Source organism: Panthera leo, chromosome B4 (genome assembly GCF_018350215.1).
Source record: "Panthera leo isolate Ple1 chromosome B4, P.leo_Ple1_pat1.1, whole genome shotgun sequence".
Classification (NCBI taxonomy): Eukaryota; Metazoa; Chordata; class Mammalia; order Carnivora; family Felidae; genus Panthera; species Panthera leo.
This window is the reverse complement of record NC_056685.1, coordinates 82628404-82655018: the sequence shown is the minus strand read 5'-3', so window position 1 is coordinate 82655018 and position 26615 is coordinate 82628404. Positions and strand designations below refer to the sequence as shown.

Genomic DNA, 26615 nt, shown 5'->3' with positions numbered 1-26615 from the left:
ATGTTTTGAGAGAAAGATAGGGCTTAGTCTTAGAATAATCTGTTTCTCAGAACAGAGTTCCTCACTAAACCTTGGCCTATGAAGGCATTTCATGGAGTCAGCAGCAAGTTTACTCTTCTGCTTGCCTCCCCACCTGTCTTTTCTGCCTTTACTCCCTCAAGTCTTCTTCCTCTTTGCTGGAAACCCAGACATTGCCATGAATGGCATCAGGGAGGGGGTTCCTGGCTGCTCATTATACTGACTTTATGTAAAGGCAGGAGTGGAGGTCTTTCTGGGCACACGTAGTTGGGTGGGTTACTTTTCTCCAAGGCCCTGAGGGATTTGTGGATCTGCTTTCCAGCCAAGTTTGTGTCTCATGCTGTTTGCGTCTACATGCAGTTCTAGCGAGACAGATGCAGGGAGGGTCATCTCAGTGGGCTTGGCTCCTGGGGTGGCTTGTGTGTGGGTAGGGGTGTGACCTGGCGGCAGGGCACGTGTGCTTCTCTGGCAGGTGGCGGAGAGAGGTGCGCATCAAGAAGGGTAGCCACCGATGGCAGGGGGAGACATGGTATTATGGCCCCTGTGGGAAGAGGATGAAACAGTTCCCAGAAGTGATCAAGGTAATGTAGCTTTCACGGGCTTTTTAAGGGAAGCACAGGCCCCTTTCTTGGGCCCAGTGGCAACAGGCTAGCATTTTCTGCTCTTTGGCTTATCCTTGTGCTATTGCTGGACCAAGGCATGATAGGGCTGTGACTTCATTAATGCCACTTTTCCTTCTCCTTTTAGTACCTGAGCCGCAACGTGGTACACAATGTCCGTCGTGAGCACTTCAGTTTCAGTCCCCGTATGCCTGTTGGAGATTTCTTTGAAGAGAGAGACACACCAGAGGTGCACATTGCAGGGTTGAATACACTTTTGTCTCTGAGAAAGAGTTGGTGGACAAGCTGTAGCTTCCTCTTGTGGGGTTTGGAGGTTCTGGGCATTGAATGATTCAAGGATCTGGTGGCTTGCACCCTCACATTATAACAGGTTTCTTCGTTACCTTAGGGCTTGCAGTGGGTGCAGCTCTCAGCAGAGGAGATCCCTTCCAGGATTCAGGCAATTACGGGGAAACGGGGCCGACCTCGAAACACTGAGAAGGCCAAGACTAAGGAAGTCCCCAAGGTGAAACGGGGACGAGGTCGGCCACCGAAGGTCAAAATCACTGAGCTGTTGAATAAGACAGATAACCGCCTCCTAAAGAAACTGGAGGCCCAAGGTACAGTGGTGTTTCTTACTTTAGGATTCTGCTTGCTATGTGAAGTATTAGAAATGTTAAGGACTTGCTGATGCCTGGGTTTCTCAGGAGCATGACTGATATTAATTGTCTGGACAGAATGAACCTTCTGAATCACCTTCTCCTCCCTGGAAAGCAGCACCAGGGTCCCAGCGCTTTTGTGGTACTTTTTTAACAACCAGTTTCTTCTTGAATTGCTTATCCTAGTGGAGCCTTGGGCAGTCCCCAGATGTTGATAGGAGAGGAGAGGGCTTCCATGTCCTTTCTTGCCATCTTTTAGCTCCTTGGCTTATTGGTTTGGGTTGTACACTTTTACCTTACTCATTGCCACCATCATGGAGGTTCAGAATTCACATCTGAATCTAAAGATTATTCATGCTGTTTTAGTGGATAGACAGGTAATATGTGTAATTTTTCAATAAATATTGCATGTACCCTGCTGTAGAGTGAAGAATTTGAAAAAATTTGAAAAAAAGTCGTCTGACTCCTCTTCAGAGTTCCAGCTCTGCCACATTCTGACCACATGACTTGGAGCAAGACACATTTTACTAGAAGTGTATACTGGTTTATCTGCAGATAGTATCTATCTAATTTGGAGGGCTGCTGTATAGCTGTGGTGCTGGTAGTGTGTCCATGCCAGAATAGAATATGTATTATGCTATCAAGAACATCAATTCTAAAATATTCTATTGTTTGCAGCATTCCACTTCAATATGCTGCAAAAGCAAAGAAATTAGTATTTTTTGGTAGAGTAAGGCATAAGAGCCGAACATAAGCAATAGTTATGTCACTGTTGATCCAGTTCTACTGCGATGTCCATTACTTGAGCCCTTTCTTTCTGGCACATTTTTTGTTAATTGGTGCCTCCAACTTTGGAGACGACCCTCTTTCCCTGGCAGTTTTCTTTCTCTGCTCTAAAATCAGTGTGTGGGTTGCTGCCCTTGTTGGGTAGCCTGGGAGAAAGATGGGCTACAAAGCTACTCTTTTGGGGCTTCTAGGACCCCTTCTAAAGTAGTCCCACCTGTTTTAGGGGCTGGGACTTCTGGACAGGAGATACCATTTGAGTTTTTTGTGCTACCCCACAGCCAGTGTCTCTTCTACATCCCCCCCCCCCCCCGCCCCCAACATTTTCTTATGTGTACTAAAAACCAAACTTTTAGATTTTTCAGGGAGCTGCTTGGGAAGCCAGCTTTGTGACAGGCATGTGCTACTCTGAATGCTGGAGCTCTATCTGCCACACCCTTCATTTTTCTTTCTGCCCTCACAGAAACACTGAATGAGGAGGATAAAGCAAAGATGACTAAAATCAAGAAGAAGATGAAGCAGAAGGTACAACGAGGAGAGTGTCAGTCTACTGTCCAAGGGCAGGTGAGGGACATCAGAGAGATTACACAGTGGGTTAGCTTTTCCTACAGTCTGCTTTGTTGTCTCTTCTTCCTTCTCCCTCATTTGCCACCTCCCCACCTCATGTAGCAGCATACCTTCATTACCTGGAATTTTGGGGGGCTTGATTTAGAAAATTGGGCTTGTTCGAGAATCACATGGGTAACTCCAGGGTGAGAGAATTGATCCATTGCCAACCCCTCATCCCATCTCTCACCTCTCCTCCCCAGCACCCTTGTCTGTTTTTGAATCCTAGCCCAAGCAGAGATGCTTTCAGAGTTTGAGGAGAAATGACTTCCCTTATGGTTTACAGGCCAGAAACAAGCGGAAACAAGAGACCAAGAGCTTAAAGCAGAAGGAAGCTAAGAAGAAACCCAAGGTAGGTGCATGTACACACAAGTATAACTTTGAAGTCACCAAACTGATTTTGCAAGACATGTGTGAGTTGGTCTTGTTTTATAGCCATGTTTGTGGGTTCTGAGGTCGGGAGGATGGGGACCAGGGAAGGGTGGTGACTGGAATCTTTATGGAACTCTTGGTTCCTCTCTCCCTTGGGTGAGTAGGTGGAGAAGGAGAAGGTAAAGACAAAGCAGGAAAAACTGAAGGAGAAAGTGAAGAGAGAGAAGAAAGAGAAGGTAAAAGTGAAGGAAAAGGAGGAAGTGGCCAAAGGCAAGTCAGCCTGTAAAGCAGATAAAACGCTGGCCATGCAGAGGCGCTTGGAGGAGCGGCAGAGGCAGCAGATGATCTTGGAGGAGATGAAGAAGCCCACAGAGGATATGTGTCTGACTGACCATCAGGTAGTGAGGGGACAGTAACAGGTTCTGGGTTTCTGGGTTCTAGAAGGGCCAGTTGTGCGGACATTTCCATTCAAGGAAGAACTTCCTAGACTGTTGCCTTCAGTTATGTTTGACAACCCTACCACTTTTATCCTTACAGCCTCTACCTGACTTCTCACGCATCCCTGGTCTGATCCTGCCCAGTGGGGCCTTCTCAGACTGCTTGACCATCGTGGAATTCCTGCACAGCTTCGGCAAGGTGCTGGGCTTTGACCCTGCCAAAGATGTACCCAGCCTGGGGGTCCTACAGGAGGGACTCCTGTGTCAAGGCGACAGCCTGGGTGAGGTGCAAGATCTGCTGGTGCGGCTCCTGAAGGCTGCGCTCTATGATCCTGGCTTGCCTTCCTACTGTCAGGTGAGGGCCTTTCCCAGATGGGTTGGGGAGCCTGGGATCCAGGGCTTTGTCTCAGTTTTGTTTTCTCTTTTAGTTAAACATATGAAAGCCCCTCCCTAAATGAGGGCAAGTGAAGGGAGATCTGATTTCTTCTTATTTCTGTTTTCCTTATATTTTCTCTTCTGTTTTTCTTTCTGACTTCCCTCGGCTTATTTTATTTTCCTTTAGTTTTACTCCTTTTGTACCTTTTCTTTGTCTTCTCATCACATCTTAGCAACTTTCATTCTTTACCTCTTCTCACCTCATAGTTGTCTCCTAGTGTATTTTCTTATTCCAGATTCTCTCAACTTGTGTTGTTCCACTTTTTCTTGTAACTCCTATTCTGTTCTCCTCCAAACAGTCCTTAAAGATCTTGGGAGAGAAGGTGTCTGAGATCCCACTGACAAGAGACAATGTGTCTGAGATCCTGCGCTGCTTCCTCATGGCGTATGGAGTGGAGCCAGCCCTCTGTGACAGCCTGCGCACCCAGCCTTTTCAGGCCCAGCCACCCCAGCAGAAGGCTGCTGTCCTGGCCTTCCTTGTACATGAGCTCAACGGTTCCACGCTCATCATCAAGTGAGGGGCTGGGGTGGGGAAGGTTACTGTATGCCTTGGTGGGAACGAGAAGGGGAGGAGTTTAGCCATCCTGAAGTGTGTGGTGGGTGTATCCACTGCCATGCTCTGGAGATGGCTGGAGCAACTTAGGACTGTATCTTCGTACCTTCCCAGGGAGAATCTAAGACTTTTATCCAACCTAGGCTGTAGGATGAAACTCCTTTTTTCTTTTCTTTTTTTTTTTAACGTGTATTTTTATTTTATTTTTTATTTATTTTTTTTTAATGTTTATTTATTTTTGAGAGAGAGAGACAGAGCATGAACAGCGGAGGGTCAGAGAGAGAGGGAGACAAAGAATCGGAAGCAGGCTCCAGGCTCCGAGCTGTCAGCACAGAGCCCGACGCGGGGCTCAAACTCACAGACCGTGAGACCATGACCTGAGCCGAAGTCGGACGCTTAACCGACTGAGCCACCCAGGCGCCCCGACGTTTATTTTTATTTTTGAGAAAGCCTCCGAACGGGGAGGAGGGGAGGGGCAGAAAGAGAGGGAGGCAGAGGATCAGAGGCAGGCTCTGCGCTGACAGCAAGCTCCATGTGGGGCCCAAACTCAAAAACCATGAGATCATGACCTGAGCCAAAGGTGGAAGCTTAACTGACTGAGCCACCCAGGTGCCCTTCTAGGATGAAACTCCTGTTCAGCTACAGCCCCTTCACCCTTGAGTCTCCCTTCTTTTCTGTGTTTGTTACCACTTCTACCTCAAAATCTCATTCCCTGTTCTCCTCCAGTGAGATTGACAAGACTCTGGAGAGTATGTCCAGCTACAGGAAAAACAAGTGGATTGTTGAAGGCCGGCTCCGGAGGTAGGCACAGGACAGAGGATGGAGCCCAGAGAGGAGAGAAGGGGAAAAGGGTGAAGCATAGCCAAGACTTCCTTTTGCCTGGAACTCGATGCTGCGCATATCCTCTCCCCTGGGGCCGGGATCTTACCCCAGGGCTCAGGATGGCTTAGATTCCAGGTGTTCCTTTTGTGGCAGTCTCAAGTTCCTCACCACAGCTTCCTTTAATCTGTTTCAAGACTGAAAACTGCTCTGGCCAAGCGAACTGGGCGACCGGAGGTAGAGATGCAAGGGCCAGAGGAGGGCCTGGGGCGGAGGCGCAGTTCTCGAATCATGGAGGAGACCAGTGGCATGGAGGAAGAGGAAGAGGAAGAGACTGTGGCGACTATCCATGGCCGTAGGGGTCGAAGAGATGGAGAGGTACTAGCCACACATTGAGGACAGTGGGAGTTAGAAAACCGATTTTTTTTCTCTTTCTTGATTCTAATAATTCCCTTTCTCTCATTGTCCATTTGTTTCTTTTTCAGGTTGATGCCACAGCTTCAAGCATCCCAGAGCTAGAGCGCCAAATAGAAAAACTCAGCAAGGTATTGTGCTCCTAACCTCCCAGGAGCTGGAGATGTGGGCTGCAAGAGATTTGATCACCTTATGAGTGGGGTCCCAGATGGTATCAATTTTATAGGGAAGCTGAGAGCCCTTTTCCCATGTATCGGACAGAGTTACTCTTTGGAAATGTGTTTTTTATTCATCTTCTTTTTCCGCTGCCTACCCAGCGTCAGCTCTTCTTTCGAAAAAAGCTGCTTCATTCATCCCAGATGCTTCGGGCAGTCTCCTTGGGTCAGGACCGCTACAGACGCCGCTATTGGGTCTTGCCCTATTTGGCTGGTATCTTTGTGGAAGGAACAGAGGAGAGCTTAGGTAGGTATTTCATGGGAGCCTGAATTGAGTCCTATCTAACCAAAGTTAACCAGTTCCCTTTCTTCTATCTAGTCTTTTTGGGCTTTTTTCATTTTATGAAAATCAGTGTAGTATAGTGGTTAAAAGAACAGGCTCTGGAGTAAGACTTCCTACCTACTTGCTCTGCCATTTACCAGCTAGCTATATGCTTCAGTTTCTTCATTTATAAAGCGGAGATAATAATAGTATGTGTACTTCATAGGGTGATTGAGAGGATTAGAATGAGTTAGTTCTTAGGATAGCGTTTTACATCTGTCTGGTTCTTAATGAATGTTAGCTTATGATTATGCTACTTCTGATGATTACTTGAGAATAGTGTTTCTTTCCCAGATACTTTGTTTATTGGCATAACAACTTGTTCCCAACTGAATCTCAAGCCGAGGAGGGGGCAGGGCAGGGGGATTAAGTCCGAGAGAAAAATAAAATGTATATCCAGTATTATTCACTCTTTCCTTCTCCTTATATATCAGTGTATGTCTTAAGCTCTTCACTTTCTCTTTACAGTTCCTGAGGATGTGATAAAGCAGGAAACTGACTCCTTAAAAGTGGCAGCCCATCCAGCCCCCAGCCCAGCCCCCTTCTCTCTGAAGAAGGAGTTAGCTGGCTCCAGCACCTCTGCCAGTACTCCTGCCCGGGCCCGAGGCCGACCTCGGAAAACTAAGCCTGGGTCTATGCAACCTAGGCACCTTAAATCCCCTGTTAGGGGTCAGGGTTCAGAACAGCCTGATGCCCAGCTTCAGCGTGAAATTCAGCCCCATCCTCAGCTTCAGGCTCATGCTCAGCCCCAACCCCAGCTTCAGCTCCATCCCCAATCCCAAAATGGGTTCCTGGAGCCAGAAGGCTCCCCCTTGTCCTTGGGTCAGAGCCAGCATGACCTCAGCCAGTCAGCTTTCCTGTCTTGGCTGAGCCAGACTCAGAGCCATGGCTCCCTACTGAGCAGCTCAGTCCTCACACCTGACAGCAGCCCTGGAAAACTGGACCCAACCCCAACACAGCCCTTGGAGGAGCCAGAGCCGGATGAGGCAGAATCCATCCCCGATTCTCAAGCTCCCTGGTTTAACTTCTCAGCCCAGATGCCTTGCAATGCTGCCCCTACACCACCCCCTGCAGTTTCTGAGGACCAGCCTACACTCTCCCCTCAGCAACCTGCCTCCTCCAAGCCAGTAAGTGGCCAGAATTAGTGGTATGCAATTGACTTCATCTTGCTACAGGCTCCACTGCTTGCGTGCGGGCTGTTGCTGAAGCTGGGGCAAGGGGTAGGGCCATTAGGTTCCTCTAAACACTAAAATACCCTCATCTCCTTACGTTTCATCTCACAGATGAGTAGACCCAGTGCTGCCAACCCCTGTTCTCCAGTGCAGCTCTCTTCTACCCCTTTACCTGGGATGGCCGCTAAGAGGCGAGCAGGAGACCCTGGGGGAACACCACAGAGTCTCACAGGGCTAGGACAGCCAAAACGGAGAGGGAGACCCCCCAGTAAGTTCTTCAAACAGATAGAGCAGCGTTATCTAACCCAGCTGACTGCCCAGCCCGTCCCCGCAGGTGAGTACCCTTGGGGTGGCATCAGATAGAGGCCATGGAATTCATAGCTAGTTCCCCACTCCCCACCCCCACACGTAAAATCTTCACAGAGATGTGCTCTGGCTGGTGGTGCATCCAAGATCCTGAGACACTGGATGCCACGCTCAAGGCCCTGCACCCCCGAGGCATCCGAGAAAAGGCACTTCACAAACACCTAAACAAGCACAGGGACTTCTTACAGGAAGTCTGCCTACGACCTTCAACTGGTAAGATACTTTGACCCAAAGCTGAAGAGCCAAGAGTAAATGTTGAGCTGCTGCTGTGGACAAGAGCCTGATTGATGGGCCTTTCCCTCTGTCTTCTGTGTTCTCAGACCCCATCTTTGAGCCCAGTCAGCTACCTGCCTTTCAAGAAGGGATTATGAGCTGGTGCCCCAAAGAGAAGACCTATGAAACAGACCTGGCTGTGCTTCAGTGGGTAGAGGAGCTGGAACAGCGGGTTATCCTGTCTGATCTGCAGATTCGGGTACACTGGGGCTGGCACCGGCTAGGAAGTTGAGGGAGAGGTGTTCATCTCTTGGACTCTGTTAGGAAAAACCTTGGGTCCTCACTTCACAAGTGACCTCTTATGATGCTTTTTTTTCTATGCTTATTTACAATGAGTTTTGTTCCTCTCTCCCACCTGCAGGGCTGGACCTGTCCCAGCCCAGACTCTACTCGTGAAGACTTGTCCTACTGTGAGCATCTACCTGACTCTCAGGAGGATATCACCTGGAGAGGTCGAGGTAGGGAAGGACTGGCACCCCAGCGTAAAACTACCAACCCTCTGGACCTGGCTGTGATGCGGCTGGCTGCCCTGGAGCAGAATGTGGAGCGGCGGTATCTACGGGAGCCCCTCTGGCCAGCTCATGAGGTGGTGCTAGAGAAGGCCTTGCTCAGCACGCCCAGTAGTGCCCCCCAGTGCACCACTACAGAGATGTGAGTGATCCCTCTCGCCCATTCTCAGTCTTGGGGGAGAAGGGGTAAGTTTAATGGGTCCTGCTCCTCATCCAAAGATCGCCACCTTCTCCCCCCAGATCATATGAGATCACCCCTCGCATTCGAGCATGGCGACAGACACTTGAGCGGTGCAGGAGTGCAGCCCAGGTGTGCTTGTGCCTGGGCCAGCTGGAGAGGTCGATTGCCTGGGAGAAGTCCGTCAACAAAGTGGTAAGAAGCTGGGACAGCCAGCCGGGTGGGTGGGGTCACTAGCAGGCAGAGGCTTGAGGGCTCACCTCGCCTCTTCATATCCTGGGTCTAGACCTGTCTCGTCTGCCGGAAGGGTGACAATGATGAGTTTCTTCTGCTTTGTGATGGGTGTGACCGCGGCTGCCACATTTACTGCCATCGGCCCAAGATGGAGGCTGTCCCAGAAGGAGATTGGTTCTGTGCAGTATGTTTGGCCCAGGTAAGGCTTCTGCTTTCTCATTCCCACTTCTAAGCAGAAGTCAGAGGTTTTCTTTCTCACCCCATTTGTTACTAGTCCTACAGATAACCACTTCTTACCATGCCACAGTCTCTCCTTGGAAAGAGCTCCAGGCTGGGTGCTGGGAGACCTGGGTTCTTTCTGGTCCTTCTTTGGAAAAGTCACTTAAATTCTGTAGCCTCACTTGCTTTCCTCATGATTATACTTTTTCCTTTTACCTCCTTTATTGGCCTACATGAATAGATGCACATGTGTGGAAGTATTTCGAAGCCTCAATCACACTTAGACAAGCAGGGATTGTAATGAACTGGAGGGTAAGCGAGTACTCGTCCAGCTGTTACTCATCTCACCTTTTCCCATCCTCAGCAGGTAGAGGGAGGATTCACTCAGAAGCCTGGTTTCCCAAAACGAGGCCAGAAGCGGAAAAGTAGTTATGAGCTGAACTTCCCAGAGGGGGATGGCCGCCGACGCCGGGTACTGTCAAGGGGTCGAGAAAGCCCAGCGGCGCCCCGGTACTCAGAAGAAGGGCTGTCCCCCTCCAAGCGGCGGCGACTCTCCATGCGGAACCACCACAGTGATCTCACATTTTGCGAGTGAGTTGAATGAATTCTGGGGACTTCTGGCTCTACCTTTGCCTCAGTAAAGGGCTAAGAGGGGTCAGGGTATGTGCTTCCTGTGATGCAGCCTTCTCTGTCCCTTTAATGAAATGACAGGATTATCTTGATGGAGATGGAGTCCCATGACGCAGCTTGGCCTTTCCTGGAGCCCGTGAACCCACGTTTGGTGAGCGGGTACCGGCGCATCATCAAAAACCCTATGGATTTTTCCACCATGCGGGAGCGACTGCTCCGGGGAGGGTAGGTAGACATCAGCACCTCCCCTGGCTGTGTGTCGCTGCTGTAACTCTTCCTCCCCCCACCCCCCACCCCTACTCACAGCTCTGCCTCCATCCTGCCCAGGTACACCAGCTCGGAGGAGTTCGCGGCAGACGCACTCCTGGTCTTTGACAACTGCCAGACCTTCAATGAGGATGACTCTGAAGTGGGCAAGGCTGGGCACATCATGCGCCGCTTCTTCGAGAGCCGCTGGGAGGAGTTTTATCAGGGAAAACAGGCCAATCTGTGAGGCACGGGAGGTGGGGAGTCACCTGGTGGCATCTCCCCCTGCCCTCCAAACAAAAAATACCCTGCCATTCTTACCTGCTGATGCTGCCCTGGGTCCAGACTCGAGTCAGAGATCTAATCCTGATTTTTGACCCCACCCTTGGCAGCGCCCTACATCCTCTTATCCCTACCTACACCCCTTTCTCCCTTTCCTCCTCTTGCCCCTCAAATAAGAGGGGCAGAGATGAGGTCCTTCTGGACTGAAAGCCAAAAAAAGAAAGAAAGAAATAATTTTTCCTTTCTGTTTTATTTCCTAATTTAAAATGAGGAGGAAAGAAGTCCCTGCTTCCTCTTCCCAGCTTCTTCTCCTTCCCTGTACGTGCCCCAGCATTCTGGGGCTGTTTAACAATAGCAATAGTTCTAGTGAATGTGTGAAACCGAGAAACACTCTGTACTGTGTGTGGACCCGCAGTGACGGCCAGTAAAGTGGACTTAACTCCCAAGTGTGTCGAGCCGGACACCGGGCCCTGAACATGCTGCTTCCATGTTCAGTCCCTCCCCTGCTTCTCACTTTCTCAATTTTTCCTTTTCCCTACTTTCAGATTTTCTCTCATCCAATAATGTAAAACTATCGTGTACGGGTTCCTCTCCCCCTCTCTCTTCCCCCAAATCTTTTTTCCCTTCAAAGGAAAAAGAAGTTCAGAGGTCCCTTTCTCTCTGTCCTCATCTTCCTGCCAATAGCTATCCCATTTATAATGTTGGATACTCCTCATGTGCTGAGTTTCTAGCCTTTTTTGAAACTCAGTAGCTGGGGAGAGGGCAGGGAGACACCCTGGACCCTGGGCCTTCCAGCCTCCTTCCCCACCTCTTACCCAAACCTCCCTCTTGGGAACTCCTCAGGGACAACTACTGCTGAGTTTGGGCGCACTCCCAAGATGGAGGCCAGGTAGCAATCAGCTGGCCTCAGAGAGAGGTGTGTGTGTGTGTGTGTCTGTCTGTGGGTATGTGTGGTGTGTGTGAGGGAGTGGGAGAAGGGGGGAGGGTGGGAGGATGCTGTGATTGTGCCCTGTGTTGTTTGATGGCATCCAGGTTCCCTAAGTATCTGTTTTTATTTCCACCTTCCCTAGTGTTTCAAACCATCACATTTTTGTCCTTGGGAAACCACAGGAGCAGTTTTTCTGGGTATAAGGCTGTGTCTCCTCTCCCAGGCATTTCTGTTCCAGCCTCTTCAAACTGTGCAATCTTTCAGCAGGAACTCCCTCTCCTTTCAGTAGCTTGGAGTCTTAAGCTTCTGTAGGGAGAGGGGTAGAACTGGATCTTCTCCTAATCCCATGAGCTTCTGTGGGTTTAGTTGTGCTTTTCTTCCCTTACCTACTTCATACCCGGGGCCCCTTTCCCAGCAGCAGAGACCCCAGAGCACAAGAGAGTAGGGAAGAGGGCTCTGGGCCCACCGCTGCCCTACATGTGACTATGCCCAGGTTAAGCCCCAGCTTGTGAGAGGAAAGCTGCTAACTCCCAGCCACAGCCATGGGCCCCCACCCCCTGCTCTCCTGCTCAGCAGAGCCCCTCCCATCAGAGATTACGGGTACTTGCACTGGGGAGGCGGCTGCTGGCGGCCCAAGCAGAGAGCCCAGGTGACCAAGAAATGTTTCATTGGTGGGGGAGGGCGTGCCAGGCAAGGTGGAGCATTCCTTGTCCTTCTGGCAGCACTGGACAGCCACTGAAGGGGGTGGGGGGCAGTGTGGGGAGGTCCTGGGGCAGCCCCTTTCTTATTCCTTTATGCCCCCCACCTCCCCCATGGCCTATTTCTAAAGTCGCCTTTTCTGTCAGATAAACCTCAAAACTTTTAATTTTATGTTTTTTTGTTGGTTTTTTTTTTTTTTTTTTTTTTTTTTTTTTTGCTTTTAAGAGGTGGATTGAAGAATATTTGAATTGACTTTATATTATGCATAAATATTTATATTTTATCTAAATAACTGCACTGTAACAAAGTTTGTGTTAGTCAAACGTTTGGAACTGTTATAGTTGGGGGCTCTTCTTTCTCCCCATGGCAGTTTTCCCCTGGTGTAAAATGTACTAGATTAATTTCTATTGTTGGAGGCGAGGTGGACGGGGGAGTGAAATCTCCATGTTCCTGTTTTGTATTCCTCTCCCAGCTCCATCTCTTTCCCTAGGGACCAGGCACTCTTAAGGTGGGGTGGAGTCCTAGCCTCAGTTTGAAGAAGTGGGGGCTTTAAGGGGGGTGGGGTAGGGCATGATCAAAGGGGCCATTTCTCATGTTTCTTTCCCTCATCTTCACTGCCCCTTGAGCTAGGTGGATTTTTCTCTTCTTGTCAAATAAGAGTATTCGGTAGGGAAGGCAGGTAAAAAAAAAAATAATAAAACCCACCCCCTGCCCCTTTGTTTCCCCTCCCCTCTATCAGTCTGGTAACAGGAAGAAACCACACCATCGACACCAACAAGTTTCCATGTTCCTTTTACAACAAAAGGGACTTGACTTTTTATATAACCAAATGTGGTGTTTTAGTGACTTTTTGATAATGTACAGTTTTTTGTGAATTTAAATTTATTTCTTTCTATATTTTTAGGACCAATCTCATTTTTAATAAGGTTTAAAAAAGAAAAAAAAAGGTCTAGAGAAAAAACTCCTGTTTTTGCCATGTGATGTTCCACAAGTGCAGCTGTAGAAAAGTGCTTGTCAGTTGAAATAAAAACCACATTTGATAGAGATTCAAAAGACTCTTGTGTATTTATCTTCCCTTCAGCATAGGTTCTCACACTTGCCTAAGGGAAAGACTGGGTGTTAGGGTATGACTTGTATAGGAGACAGCAGGCAGGGGAGCAATATGCCCCTAAACTTCCAAGGTGTAGCCCCAAACCTCCAAGCTTGGCCTTTGCTGTACAAGAGGCATCATTGAGAGTAGGATTTCTGCTTACGTGGATGGAACAGATTCTTCGTGCTCCTGGCCAAGGTGCTGGAGCAAAGTGGGATTCAGTGCCTAGTGCCCACCTTGTGAGATGCCGCCTTGGCTTCCTAAGCTGCCACTTGTGTTCCCACAGTAGCAGATACGGGCCCATCACCAACCTCCCAACTTCCCCCCCAATGGATAAAACACCAGGAGGTAGACTTTTGTGTTTTATTTCAAAACAAAAGTTGAAAGACAAAATGAAGCTCTACCAAATTGTAGGGAAGGAACATGAAAATACCAAGGGTCAAAAAGGAAGAATAAGCTAAAAGGTAGGTGGCACTGGCATAGACACGAAAAGAGTATACAACTAGAAGCTTCCGGATAAAGGAAAAAATGTACAAAATGTATTTGAGTATAAATTAAACTTCTGTCCAGGATGACGAGGGCATGCTAGAAAGCACCACTCACAAAAAAATGGGATAGGGACACCATAATGGAGTGAGGACCTTTACTCAGGCTGGAAATCTCCCCACCCTCCAGTCTGGAAGTTTTATTTTGGTGAACCCTCTAAAGATACAAGGTACAGGAACACCAGCTTCCAGCACCATAAAAATCAAATTCCCTTTTTGATACTTGTTAACCCTTCTTGGCTATACAGCAGCCACACTGGTCAACTCCCTCAATCCTCAAGTTCTGAGATGTGCACCAATGGTGGTGGTTCTGGCAGTGGCTCCCAAGCATTAATTAACATCCTAGGCAGTCATTACATGGCCTGTCCCCGCTCCCCGAGCCTATCACAATGAGATCTAACTGAAGAGTGCACACTATTCCAGGGTGATTAATGAGCTAAAAATCCCAAAGGAGACATTTCAGAAATAGAAATTATTGCATTGGATCATGAACCCTTTCTAGCCTCCAGCTCATGAAGGTAAGGACAGAGTACAGAGGTAAACCAGGTGCCTATGCCCTTGTTTAACTGTGAAATTGTGAGGTAGATGTGTAACAAGGACAAGGAAGTTCTGGTACATGGAGTGGATGTGGCAGGGAGAAAGAGCAATGGTAATGGGCAAGAGGGCACCTGTCATGACTGCAGCCCTGTGGGGAGCACCCCTGGCAAGGTCAGCAAAGATCAGAAGGGTGACACAACTCACAGGCTGGCCTTAGTGGCTGAAGGAAGACCCTCCTTACAAAAGTGGTTAACAAAAGCTGAGTAAATAGGGCTCTGCTAATGCCTGGAAGGACCTAAAATGTAGCTAAGCACCAAAACGGAGTAATTGGTTTAAAGAGGAATCGGTGTGGCCAGGCACAAGTTGAACACCTAGCCCTTACACACGAGCTTCACAACCCCCACCTTCTTCTCTGAAGCTAGTTTAACAGGGCCTGGGGACAAGTTGAGACCTGATCATTGACCCAAGTTTCTTAACTACTGGTTAAGAAACTCCGTCGCCCTTCATGAGTGCAGTTCTCCTGCTCTCCCAGAAGGTGGAGCATGTGCACAACAGAGCAGGGAGGAAATTCCACCCCCCACCTCCCACCCCTCCAAAAAAAGAGACTAAATCATCCACGATCCCCGCAACATCCCATCCCAGCTGGGCCTCTCAAGCACCTATGTGGTGCAAAGTGGCAACCCATACTTAAGGAGGACACTGAAGCAGCAAGGAATGAGCACTGCAGGCATCAAGGGGGTGAATGAACTCACCGACCAGGTTAAGAAAGGAAGAGGAATGGAGCTAGGCTGAGGTGGCCCAACCCAGGAATGGTTGGTAGAGCAGCACGTCTAGTCTTCACCCTCGACGAACGTAATGTCCTCCACCCCTGCCTATCTATTACTGACAATGGCTGTTGCCTCTTCAGAGCCACCAGGCTTCCTAGTCTGGGCAGCTCTCCAAACTCTTTGGTTTAAAACAGTCTTAAAAAATAACATCTCTCCCTATCATCATTCCCACATCTTCTGTACCCTCTACCCACACCCTCCTCCAAAAAGTCTAATCAGCCTAGGGTTTGAATATCACCCCAGAGGGTGAAAGGAACAGTAGGAACACTGATGTGAGATAGGACAGGCAGGCTCTGAGCCTAGTAAAAGGATTATATCATCAGAAGGGACTCTGATGTATTCTATTTGACCAAAAACAGAAAAGCACAAAATATTTTCAGAATGTTACAAGCATCTGTAATGAGTGGGGGTGAGATGTGACATGCAGACAGTATGATCTTGGCTCTTGTGAAGACAATTCGGAAAATACTAGGCACAGTGTTTAAAGACTTTAGCCCGGCCCGAGGCTGTGAGCTTGAAGGCCCTCCTACAAGTCCCCTGCCACTGCTGCCACTAACAGGCTATTTCATGAGAGAAAAAGCATCCTTCATTCTCCCCTTTCTCCGATCACTCACCCATGTTAGCAACTGACTGTTAGAAATGAACTAACAACTAGGGGGAAAACAGGAGCATAACCCAAACACTAAAATTCCACAGTGCCATTAACTACTACAAAAATAACTTCAGGCTCCCACCACTTCCCATGCTCCAACCTGCCCAAACCAGAAACACTCAACAGAACCCATTATGTAGATTCACATGAATCGAATACACAAAAGGTAACTTCATGATTTAAAACAAGCACAACCCTGGCCCTTTAAACATTAAAAAACAACAACAACACAGAAAATACTATCAAGAGTTCTGGGGAAAAAAAATTTTTTAAGTTAAAAAAAAAAATGTCTGGGAGGGCGGAGGAGAGGCAACAGTTGCATGAACAACAGTTTCCATACCTGAAACGCCCCTGCTGCACTAAAGCTCCTGGGTATAGCAAGGCGCCTCCAAATTATCAATTAAATGAACAGGATTGTGGATTTCTTTTTTCCTCTTCAAGTCCACTTATAAGAAATCTATGGCATACTTGGAGACTCAGAAACAAGAGCTACTTGCCCAGTCGGCCAAACCCTTCTAGAAAGTTACTGGGTTTGGGGCTGTTTTACAAGGGATAAGCCCTTCCTGAGGTGGGACTTACTTATGAGAAAATTAATAGTGGCAATTATGTCCTTTACATTTTATACATGACCCAAGCCGTCCACCTCCCCTGCCTGCAGGGCTGTACAAAAGGGCAGTCGAGGGGCAGAGAGCACAAAGACTCACTTCTGGGACAGGGGGAGGGGTGGGGTGGGGAAGCTGGGTCCAAACTCTTTGTACAAGAACTGACACCACAGCTTCTTTTCCCTCCGCATCATCCCTTTGCTCTCCCAACAGCCAGCCTACCAAACACCCATCCATCTCTCCATTCTCTATCATTCGGCTTGGCTTTCTGTCTCATGGACTGGTGAAAAGCACCTGACCTTGCAGTGAAGGGGAGCACAACTCACGGTGCGCAAGGTAGTGGCTGGGAGAGGACAGTCACAGGATCTTACTTCGAGGGGATGCGCGAAGGCCTTCTCCTCTCTGTCTCCATGTCACAGAGTCCGGGCTCGCAAAGGAGATGGAGTTAAAGAGCAAAATATAGATTTTAAAGGATTCCAACCTTGGAAGTAATGAGATGGGATTTATTGCCCTTTTCTGTCCTAGCTCCCTGTAGTCCTTCCACAAGAAGGAAATTTATTGTTGATATTCCGGTTCCCTGGAAAAGGGATCCAAACACACACGAGGGTAGAGCAGGTTGCCCCAGACAGTTACAGAGAGCTTTGTCCTTCTCACCCTGCACAGCGCACAACACAGAGCGGTCCCCATACCTGGATCCCGCTGAACGTGTGTGTGCACGTGCCTCTCGAGGGCAGCTCTCACTGCATGCAGAGGTGTCCGAGGTCAAAGCCTGGGGAAAATTCAAGGGCCCTAGTTCCGTCCCTCTCAACTAGTTACGCTGAGTGTCAAAGGACACTGTGTAGCCAGGGTTAGGGTGGGAACTTACCAAGTCCTCTGTTACAGGAGGCAGTACAACACTGTCCACAATGAGGTTTCTCAACCTTGGCACTACCAACATTTGGAGCCAAATAATTCTTTGCTGGGGGAGCTGGGGCCGTCCTGTGCACTGTAAGATATTTTAGCAGCACCCTTGGTCTCTGGCCACTGGATGCCAAGAGCACACAGCCCCCAGCCCCAGGCAAGAGATTTCCAGAGATTTCCAAGTGGCCTCTAGGGGACAAAACCACCTTCTTGGTTTTTTCATCTAGACCAGAACTACTGGTCTAGATGAAGCAGATGATCTTCCACAGTGGGGAAAAAGCCCAAGTCGATTCAACAAGGTCACAGTTGCAAAGGCTCATCTGAGTACAGCAATGTGTGATAGGAAGACAGGACAGAGACCCCGGGCAAAAAAGAAGATCCTTCAGGAAAACAGGAAAGCTGGTATTCCTGTAAACCTGTCGCTGGAGAAGAGACACTTCCTCACACGGTGTTGATCTCAGTGATCTGAAGAATCAGTCAGAAGTCAGAAAGTCCACCCTTTTGGAGCTTTCCAGGAAAGACCTAGTCTTCGTCCAAATTTGGCTCAAGGATGGCTTCCAAAGACTGTGGGACTGTCTCTTTAACAAGCCTGCATCACATCTCTCTTTCCTGAAGGCAAAGTCTGGTCTTTCTTCCAAGGTCGTGAGGATGCAGCAAGGCAGAGGGAGGACAAGCTGCTTCCACTGCCTGCTTAGTGTTCTACCTTGTCCCTTGCCCAGGCCTCTAAAAAGTCCACACAAAATTTCATTCAAAAAAGAAATTCACAAAATTAAAAACTGTAAAAAGGCAAAGTGGGCAGGCTCTGCTGTATGAAAAGAGAAAAAGAACAGTCTGGATGAGAGAAAGAAGGCATAAAATGTGTGAAGAAGAGACGGGATGTATGAACTAAGACTTTATAAAATGAAACTTCTGAAGTCTGTATATTCTTCTACACACACCAAAATAAGCCCATAACTAAAATCTGTGTGAGGGTCCACAGTAGGACTTCTGCATCTTTCTTTCTTTCACACCTTTTTCTTTTCTTTTTTTAAAAAAAGAAATGACAAAAATTTTTAAAGCCTCCCCAGAGAAGCCCAACACATCAAACACTGTTTTGCGTAAAGATGAGAAGAAGCTCCAGGCACTGTCTCTTTGGGATATGGAAAGAGTATATTGCAGTTGAAAACAAAATAGAAAACTTTCTTTGCAAAAAAAAGAAAAACAGTTCTTTTGATCTCCTTGGCTGAAGCACACACAAAAAGTGACGGCTCCCCCAGGCTCCATCAGGAATGGAGGAATAAGCAGAGGGCAGGGAGTGCGTAGATTTCTCTTTCCAGGGCCCCGCCAGTGAAAAACGATGACTGCGTGTTAGTCGTTAGCAGGACCCCACAGATGGTCTGTATTCCTGGTTGGCCCTCTGGAGTCTGGGAGCATCAGCATTGCCGAGAATTCGTTTGCACAGGCATGCCTTAGAGAGATTGCAGTTCGGTTCCAGACCACTGCAATAAAGCAAGTATCGCAATAAAGCAAGTTCAAATGAAATTTTTGGTTTCCCAGCACATACAGAAACTATGTTTACATTATACTGTAGTCTATTAGGTGTGCAATAGCATTATGCCTAAAAAAAATAAGCATACCTAAATTTCAAAGTACTTTTATCGCTAAAAATGCTAACCATCACCTGAACTTTCAGAAAGTCATAATTACTGATCACAGATCACCATAACAAATGTATAAAAAATTTGAAATATTTTGGAATTACCAAAATGTGACACAGAGACACGAAGTGAGTAAATGCTGTTGGAAAAATGGTGCTGACAGACTTGCTCAAAGCAAGGTTGCCATAAAACTTCAATTTGTAAAAAAAAAAAAAAAAAAGATGTAATATCTGCAAAGCTCAATAAAGTAAAACACACAAAAAAGAGGTAGGCCTGTACTCAGCACAGACGGGGAGGGGGATCCTAAAGGAGGCAGAAGCCAGAGAGGGGAGGGAGGAGGATGACAGACATGAGAACCTATGGTTCTTACCGCTGTTACTTGTTGAACTGGAAAGAGTAGACCCCATGATCTGAGGGAGCATCCACCGTCACCTGATTTTGCTGGCCGCCACTCTCCTGCACCACAGCCAAGGTAGGAGGGTCACCTTACACATGCCTTTGGTGACTTCCCACTAAAGTAGCCTAACTAGAACCCACCCAGACCCACCCCCTTCTGCACACCCGTGAGAGCACACACACACATGCGCACACAGCATCACCTCCTCAACGATTAGAGCACTCTGTCTTCTTCCCAAGACACTACTCAGTACGAGCAGCATTAACCACTGTCTGTCCAATGTGAGGAAGGGCCTCATTCAAGGACACAGACGAAGTCCTTATTTCCTACATTCACTCACATACCTACCAGCTGACTGGGAACACAGAACCAGCATCACTGTTAGAGGAAGATCTTGATCAGGTGAAAGTCTGCCTGTTTGTTGTCCTATCCTCAATCCAAAGAGACGAGAAAGCTCTTACCTCAGCTGAGACACTAGACGGCGGCACAGGCGTGTACTGGGAGATGTACGCTCCTTGCATAGCAGCAGCCGTCGGCATGTACTAGAGTGAAAACCAGCAACAGGCTCAGAGATGGGCTCTTTGGCTACATTTAAAGTCCCTGGGAAGCTTTAAAAACCACTGATGCCTATGTTCCATCCCCAGAGAGTCTAATCTAATTGTCTTTTTCAAGAGCACTTCAGGTGGTTCTAAAATGCACTGGCTTAGAGAGACGTCCACCTCCATGCCTTCCTTTCCTGATCTTTCCTGCCTTCTGCTTTTGCTCATCACACAGCCTTGAAGCTCTCCTGTGCAAGCCAGAATGCAGCCGACCTACGAGAAACTTCAAGAGCTTCATGCATTCTTCTTTCTATGATTTTCGTAAGGATTTCTAAGGACATGTGTGTGAGCTCCTGGATAAACTGCTATGAAGACAGAAGCACTATTTGTTTAGTTTTCCAAGTAGGAATCAGTTAAAAGGAGTGAACTGGGGAACAGAACGGCCGTATTCTGTTTCTCTCCTCGTCTGAGTGTGCCTTCACTGATGCCGAAGTAACCGCCGCCCTCACTCACAAGTATTTATGCTGAAGAGTATGACACAGGGACCCCTTGCTCAGTATGAGTTGAAAATCAGAAATGTCCTGCTTTACCGTGCCTGTACTGCTGAGGGAGAGGTGGCCCAACTGCTGGGTAATAGGTCCCATCATGGAGGCAGGCTGGAGAGAAATGGGGTGATCCATCCCTGGTGTCAGAACTGAACCCTACAGGCAGCACCAAAGGACAGGGTTAGTGATTCACATCTATCAGGACCACTGAAGGCAGACATTTAAAATTCCTGGGAAACAACACGTGAGTAGTAACCCAGCTGTACAACAGAAACGGGAGCTCTGCTCATTGGTGTGGAGGAGTCCTTGTCTTGGAATAACAAACTCTGAGTTTGTTCTAAGCCAGAACTCACACCCACATTGTTTTTCTTTACATTGTTTTTCCCATTGTTTTTCTTTACATCAAATTGCCTCTTTGGCTTCTGCCCACTTATGAACACTCACTGAAGGCTGCATGAGGTATGACTGGTGGTGCATCCAAGATGGGTTAGGTACTTGTACAGGAGATGTCTGAGTTACTCTCTAATGCAAACAAAATAAACAGACAAACACATTAACTGCCTAGAAACCACTGTTTCTCCCAGTGATCTGATAGTTTGGTTTCAGCAAAACCCCAAAAAAGTTGGAATGCCCCCTCACAACATAGAAACATTAAGAATAAACTCTTTATAAAATATATTAGCAACTCTTACATGTCAACAAATAACCCAATTTAAAAATGGGCAAAGGATAGGAATAGATACTTCTCTAAGAAGATTCACAAATGGCCAATAAGCACATGAAAGAGGTTCAACATCATTCGTCACTAGGGAAATGCAAATCAAAACCACGATGAGATACAACTTCATACGCACTAGGATGGCTGTATTTAAAGGGAGAGGATAACAAGTGTCATATACTGCGGGCAGGAATGTAAAATGGTACAGCAGCTTTGGAAAACAGTTTGGCAACTGCTCAAAAAATTAAACACAGAGTTCCTATGTAACCCGGCAAGTTCACTTGGAGGTATATACCCAAGAGAAACTAAAACATGTGTTGACACAATAATTGTACACAAACGTTCAAAGCAGTATTATTCACAATACCCAAAAGGCAGAAACAACTCAAAGAGACATCAACTGATAAGTGAATAGCAAAATGTGGTATAGTCCCACAAAGGAATGTGACTGATTCAGTCATAAAAAAGAACCAAGTACCACTATATGCTACAACACGTTAAACCTTGAGAGCATGCTAAGTGAAAGAAGCTTGACACAAAAGACATATACCGTATGCTTCCATTTATTTTTTTAAAATTTTTTAATGTTTTATTTTTGAGAGAAAGAGACAGAGCACGAGTGGAGAGGGGCAGAGAGGGAGACACAGAATCCGAAGCAGGCTCCAGGCTCTGAGCTGTCAACACAGAACCCGGCATGGGGCTCGGACCCATAAACTGTGAGATCATAATCCAAGCCAAAGTCGGAGGCTCAACCGACCCAGCCACCCAAGAGCCCTGTATGCTTCCAATTATATGAAGTATCCAGAGTCGACAAATCTATACCCATAGAAAGTATATTAGTGGTTGCCAGGGGGTGGGGGTGAGGGAGAATGGGCAGTGACTACTAATGGGTACAGAGTCTCTTTCTGAGGTGATAAAAATATTCTGGAATTAGACAGTGGTGATACTTGCATAACTTTGCAAAATATGCTAGAAATTACAGACTTGTCTACTTTAAGTGGGTGAATTTATTTTTATTTTTTTAAATTGTCTTAAATATGAAATTTATTGTCAAATTGGTTTCCATACAACACCCAGTGCTCATCCCAAAAGGTGCCCTCCTCGATACCCATCACCCACCCTCCCCTCCCTCCCACCCCCCATCAACCCTCAGTTTGTTCTCAGTTTTTAAGAGTCTCTTATGCTTTGGCTCTCTCCCTCTCTAACCTCTTTTTTTTTTCTTCCCCTCCCCCATAGACTTCTGTTAAGTTTCTCAGGATCCACATATGAGTGAAAACATATGGTATCTGTCTTTCTCTGTATGGCTTATTTCACTTAACACTTTCCAGTTCCATCCACGTTGCTACAAAAGGCCACATTTCATTCTTTCTCATTGCCACGCAGTATTCCATTGTGTATAAAAACCACAATTTCTTTATCCATTCGTCAGTTGATGGACATTTAGGCTCTTTCCATAATTTGGCTATTGTTGAGAGTGCTGCTCTAAACATTGGGGTACAAGTGCCCCTATGCATCAGTACTCCTGTATCCCTTGGGTAAATTCCTAGCAGTGCTATTGCTGGGTCATAGGTAGGTCTATTTTTAATTTTTTGAGGAACCTCCACACTGTTTTCCAGAGTGGCTGCACCAATCTGCATTCCCACCAAGAGTGCAAGAGGGTTCCCGTTTCTCCACATCCTCGCCAGCATCTATAGTCTCCTGATTTGTTCATTTTAGCCACTCTGACTGGCGTGAGGTGATATCTGAGTGTGGTTTTGATTTAAGTGGGTGAACCTTATGGCATATGAAGTATATCTCAATTTTAAAATGGAAAAAAATTAGCAATGAGAAACTAGAAATGCATCACAATAAACAAGTAGGTTTACCCCATAAATATAAGGATTGTTCAACATCAGATACTCTATAAAGAAAAGTCAAAACTGAAGGAGAAAGCCATAGTATGAGATGCTGAAAAGGCATTTGATAAAATCCAGCAGCAATTTATTAAAAACAAACAAAAAAACACCAAAAAGTGAAATAGAGACTAGAAACTACATACATATATTGAAAGCTATTACCAAAACCTAGCTGTTAACATTAACCTAAACAAAGAAATATTAAAACCCCTGCACTTATGAAAATAGTAGTTTACAGTAGGGTCAAACAGGTTACAATTAGATAAGAACACAATGGCATAAAATTGGAAAGAAAGAGAAAGCTATGATTTTGCACTGATGATATAACTGTATACCTAGAAAACTTAAAAGACTCAGTAAAAAAAAAATGCTAGTAGTAGTATTTAGCATGGTAGCTGCATACAAGATAGATGAACATAAACCAATAGCTTTTCTTCAGTGTATCCAGAAGTATCTAGAAATGCTTATAAAAACTATGGAACACTTAGGAATATATTCAACAAGAAAAGTATAAGACCTATGTAAACAACACGAAAACCTTGTTGACGGACATAAAAAGAGATTTAAAAACATGAAAAGAAATACCAAATCTTGGGTGGAGGGAATACTTTTTAAAAAGTCAATTCTCAAAAAAAAAAAAAAAAAAAAAGTCAGTTCTCTTAAACTAATCAATTTAATGTAATTCTAATTAAAATTATCAGTTTTCTGGGGCGCCTGGGTGGCTTGGTCGGTTAAGCGTCCGACTTCGGCTCAGGTCATGATTTCACAGTCTGTGAGTTCGAGCCCCGCGTCGGGCTCTGTGTTGACAGCTCAGAGCCTGGAGCCTGTTTCAGATTCTGTGTCTCCCTCTCTCTCTGCCCCTCACCTGTTCATGCTCTGTGTCTCAAAAATAAATAAACGTTAAAAAAAATTAAAAAAAAAATTATCAGTTTTCCAAAAATTAGATAAAATGATCAATCATAAACTTTACACAGAAGAGTAAATGCCAAAAATAGCAAAAAGACTGAAAAATTTGGAACAGGTTTGTCTTATATTGGACCATATTATGAAAGCCACTGTGATCAAGTCAACGCATCACTGGAGTAAGAACAGACACAATGAGCACTGAAAGAGGATAAAGGATACAGAAACAAACCCCAATATTTATTATATGACAAAGGTGACAATTTAAGTCACCATTTTTAATAAAAAAAATTTTTTTAATGTTTTATTTTTTAGAGAGAGACAGAGTGTAAGTGGGGGAGGGAGAGAGAGAGGGAGACACAGAATCTGAAGCAGGCTCCAGGCTCCGAGCTGTCAGCACAAAGCCTGATGCAGGGCTTGCAAACTGTGAGATCATGACCTGAGCTGCAGTCAGATGCTTAACTGACTGAGCCACCCAGGGGCCCCACCATTAATTTTTAATTTAATTCACCATGTTAATAATACATTAATTCAAATATGATGATATAATAATCTGGTGCTAGGACAACTCGCTAACGTTCTGAAAGAATTCCATAAAATCCCTATCTGGTGGGGTACCTGGCCGGCCCAGTCAGTGGACTGTGTGACTCTTGATCTCAGGGTTGTAAGGTTGAGCCCCTGTGTTGAATGCAGAGATTACTTATAAAATCTTTAGGGGTACCTGGGTGGCTCAGTCAATTAAGCAACAACTCCTGATTTTGGCTCAGGTCATGATCTCATGGTTCATGAGATCAAGCCCCATGAGTCTGAGCTCTGCACTGACAACTCAGAGCCTGCTTAGGATTCTCTCTCTCCTTTGCTCTCTGCCCCTCCCCAGCTCACGTGGGCATACACGCACTCTCTCTCAAAAATAAACATTAAAAAAAAATCCCTATCTGCTACCATATACAAAAATAAATTCCTGGGGGCGCCTGGGTGGCTCAGTTGGTTAAGCGTCCAACTCTCTTGATTTCGGCTCAGGTCATGATCTCACAGTTTATGAATTCAAGCCCTGCACTGTCAGCACAGAGCCTTCTTGGGATTCTCTCTCTCCCTCTCTCTCTGCCCTTCCCCTGCTCACACTCTCTCTCACAAAATAAACTTTAAAATATATATATTAAAAAAATAACTTCCTGATGATTACATATTTAAATGTAAAACAACCAAAATAAATCTTGGAGGGGGCACCTGGGTGGCTCAGTTGGTTAAGCGTCCAACTTCAGCTTAGGTCATAATGGTTCATGAGTTTGAGCCCCGCATTGAGCTCTGTGCTGACAGCTCGGAGCCTGGAGTCTGCTTTGGATTCTGTGTCTCCCTCTCTCTTTGCCCTTCCCCCACTCATGCTCTCTCTCTCCCAAATAAAACATTAAAAAAAATAATAATTAAAAAAAAATTCTTGCCTCCTACCCTAGATGTATTGAATTGGAAATTCTTTGTGTGGTGCCCAGTAATTTAGGTTTGATAAGCTCTCCAAGTGATTCAGATTTACAGTTCAAGACTGAGGACCACAACACAAAGTCAATGGACAAAAAATAAATTTGGAAAAAAATATTTGTAAGAAAGATAACCAGAGGATTAATACTTAAATAATATACAAATAAGTTTTTTATAAGTTGATGGGAAAGGAATAACCAAACAAAAAAATGGGCCAAGCATATGAAGAGCAATCAGAGAAGAGCAAATCAAAATATGATAAATGCAAAAAAAAACAACAACAACAACAAAAAACGCTTAAACTCAGCTATAGTCAGGGAAGTGCAAATTAAATAACAATGCAGGGGTGCCTGGGTGACTCAGTCGGTTAAGCATCCCTTCTGACTTCAGCTCAGGTCATGATCTAACAGTTGGTGGGTTTGAACCCCATGTCAGGCTCTGTGCCTGGAGCCTGTTCAGATTCTGTGTCTCCCTCTCTCTCTGCCCCTCCCCGACTCATGTTCCATTTCGGTCTCAAAAATAAACATAAAAAAAAAATTTAAAGCAACAATGCACTTCACACCTATCAAAACAGGAAAAACTTAAAAAGAGCAATGTCACTTATGGCTGGAGGGAAATGGGCACTCCCATACATTGTTTCAGTTCACTCTCATAATGTGAACTGAAACATTATGGAAAGCAATTTGGAAAGCCTTTATGGAAAGCAATCTGGCAACATCTATAAAACTGAATGTCCAAGGGCGCCTGGGGGGCTCAGTCGTCAAGCGCCAGACCTTTGGTTGCAGTTCAAGGCATGCATGATCCCACTTTTCCTAAGACTGTATCTACCCCCACCCCCCAACTGTGTTCGGCTCCTGTGCTGACAGTGCAGAGCCTGCTTGGGATTCTGTCTCTCCCTTTCTCTGTCCCTCTTCTGCTCACATGCACATGCGCTCTCTTCCTCTCTCTCAAAATAAATAAACTTTAAAAATACGTATTAAAAACAAAAAGAACCCTGAAAGTCCATATATTATTCAACCTAGCAATCATGCTCCTTGGACTCTAGTCCCCAGAAATAAAAGTACTCAAACTTAAGGATGTAGCCATAGGGGTCTTTACTTATGAGTGGTTTTATTTCTGGGAGCTAGAGTCCAAGGAATGTGCCTGCTAGGTTGAATAATACATGGATTGGAGTGTTATTTGTACCAGAAAAACTCTGAAATCCAAGTGAATACCCTTCACCAAGATAGAGTTGAAGAATTCTGGTATATCTGCAGCATGAAATATAATGCAACTATTTAAAAAAAGAAATAATTAAAATAAAGAACCTCAACATTAACTACATTAGAATCACATGTAGAGCTTGTTAAAAATTTAGCTTTCCAGGGGGGTGGAGGGGTGGGGTGAA

At 46.1% G+C, this 26615-nt stretch overlaps 2 protein-coding genes across 13 annotated transcripts in view; one reads left to right on the top strand and one right to left on the bottom strand.

Annotated features, from left to right (window-relative positions):
• Positions 1–13014, top strand: part of BAZ2A (bromodomain adjacent to zinc finger domain 2A) — a 34966-nt gene extending 21952 nt beyond the window's left edge. For 6 of the 7 annotated variants that reach the window (XM_042946892.1, XM_042946893.1, XM_042946894.1 and 3 more), the window contains 22 exons: positions 491–599; positions 766–867; positions 1027–1237; positions 2523–2623; positions 2952–3017; positions 3202–3435; positions 3575–3829; positions 4209–4423; positions 5189–5263; positions 5479–5659; positions 5767–5826; positions 6013–6157; positions 6701–7359; positions 7516–7738; positions 7828–7983; positions 8091–8242; positions 8405–8694; positions 8793–8925; positions 9017–9163; positions 9548–9774; positions 9895–10038; positions 10141–13014. In XM_042946892.1, coding sequence (XP_042802826.1) covers positions 491–599; positions 766–867; positions 1027–1237; positions 2523–2623; positions 2952–3017; positions 3202–3435; positions 3575–3829; positions 4209–4423; positions 5189–5263; positions 5479–5659; positions 5767–5826; positions 6013–6157; positions 6701–7359; positions 7516–7738; positions 7828–7983; positions 8091–8242; positions 8405–8694; positions 8793–8925; positions 9017–9163; positions 9548–9774; positions 9895–10038; positions 10141–10306 — 4051 coding nt within the window. In that variant the 3' untranslated portion in view covers positions 10307–13014. The remainder of the gene's footprint in view (positions 1–490; positions 600–765; positions 868–1026; positions 1238–2522; positions 2624–2951; positions 3018–3201; positions 3436–3574; positions 3830–4208; positions 4424–5188; positions 5264–5478; positions 5660–5766; positions 5827–6012; positions 6158–6700; positions 7360–7515; positions 7739–7827; positions 7984–8090; positions 8243–8404; positions 8695–8792; positions 8926–9016; positions 9164–9547; positions 9775–9894; positions 10039–10140) is intronic. The other variant, XM_042946897.1, reaches the window with a different exon arrangement.
• A 393-nt stretch (positions 13015–13407) lies between these two features.
• The window catches only part of RBMS2 (RNA binding motif single stranded interacting protein 2), a 93675-nt gene continuing 80467 nt past the window's right edge, over positions 13408–26615 (bottom strand). For 5 of the 6 annotated variants that reach the window (XM_042946904.1, XM_042946903.1, XM_042946902.1 and 2 more), the window contains 5 exons: positions 20684–20761; positions 20285–20395; positions 19617–19697; positions 19129–19214; positions 13408–18599 (listed from right to left, as the gene is read on the bottom strand). In XM_042946904.1, the coding sequence (XP_042802838.1) occupies positions 19134–19214; positions 19617–19697; positions 20285–20395; positions 20684–20761 (351 nt within the window). In that variant the 3' untranslated portion in view covers positions 13408–18599; positions 19129–19133. The remainder of the gene's footprint in view (positions 18600–19128; positions 19215–19616; positions 19698–20284; positions 20396–20683; positions 20762–26615) is intronic. The other variant, XM_042946901.1, reaches the window with a different exon arrangement.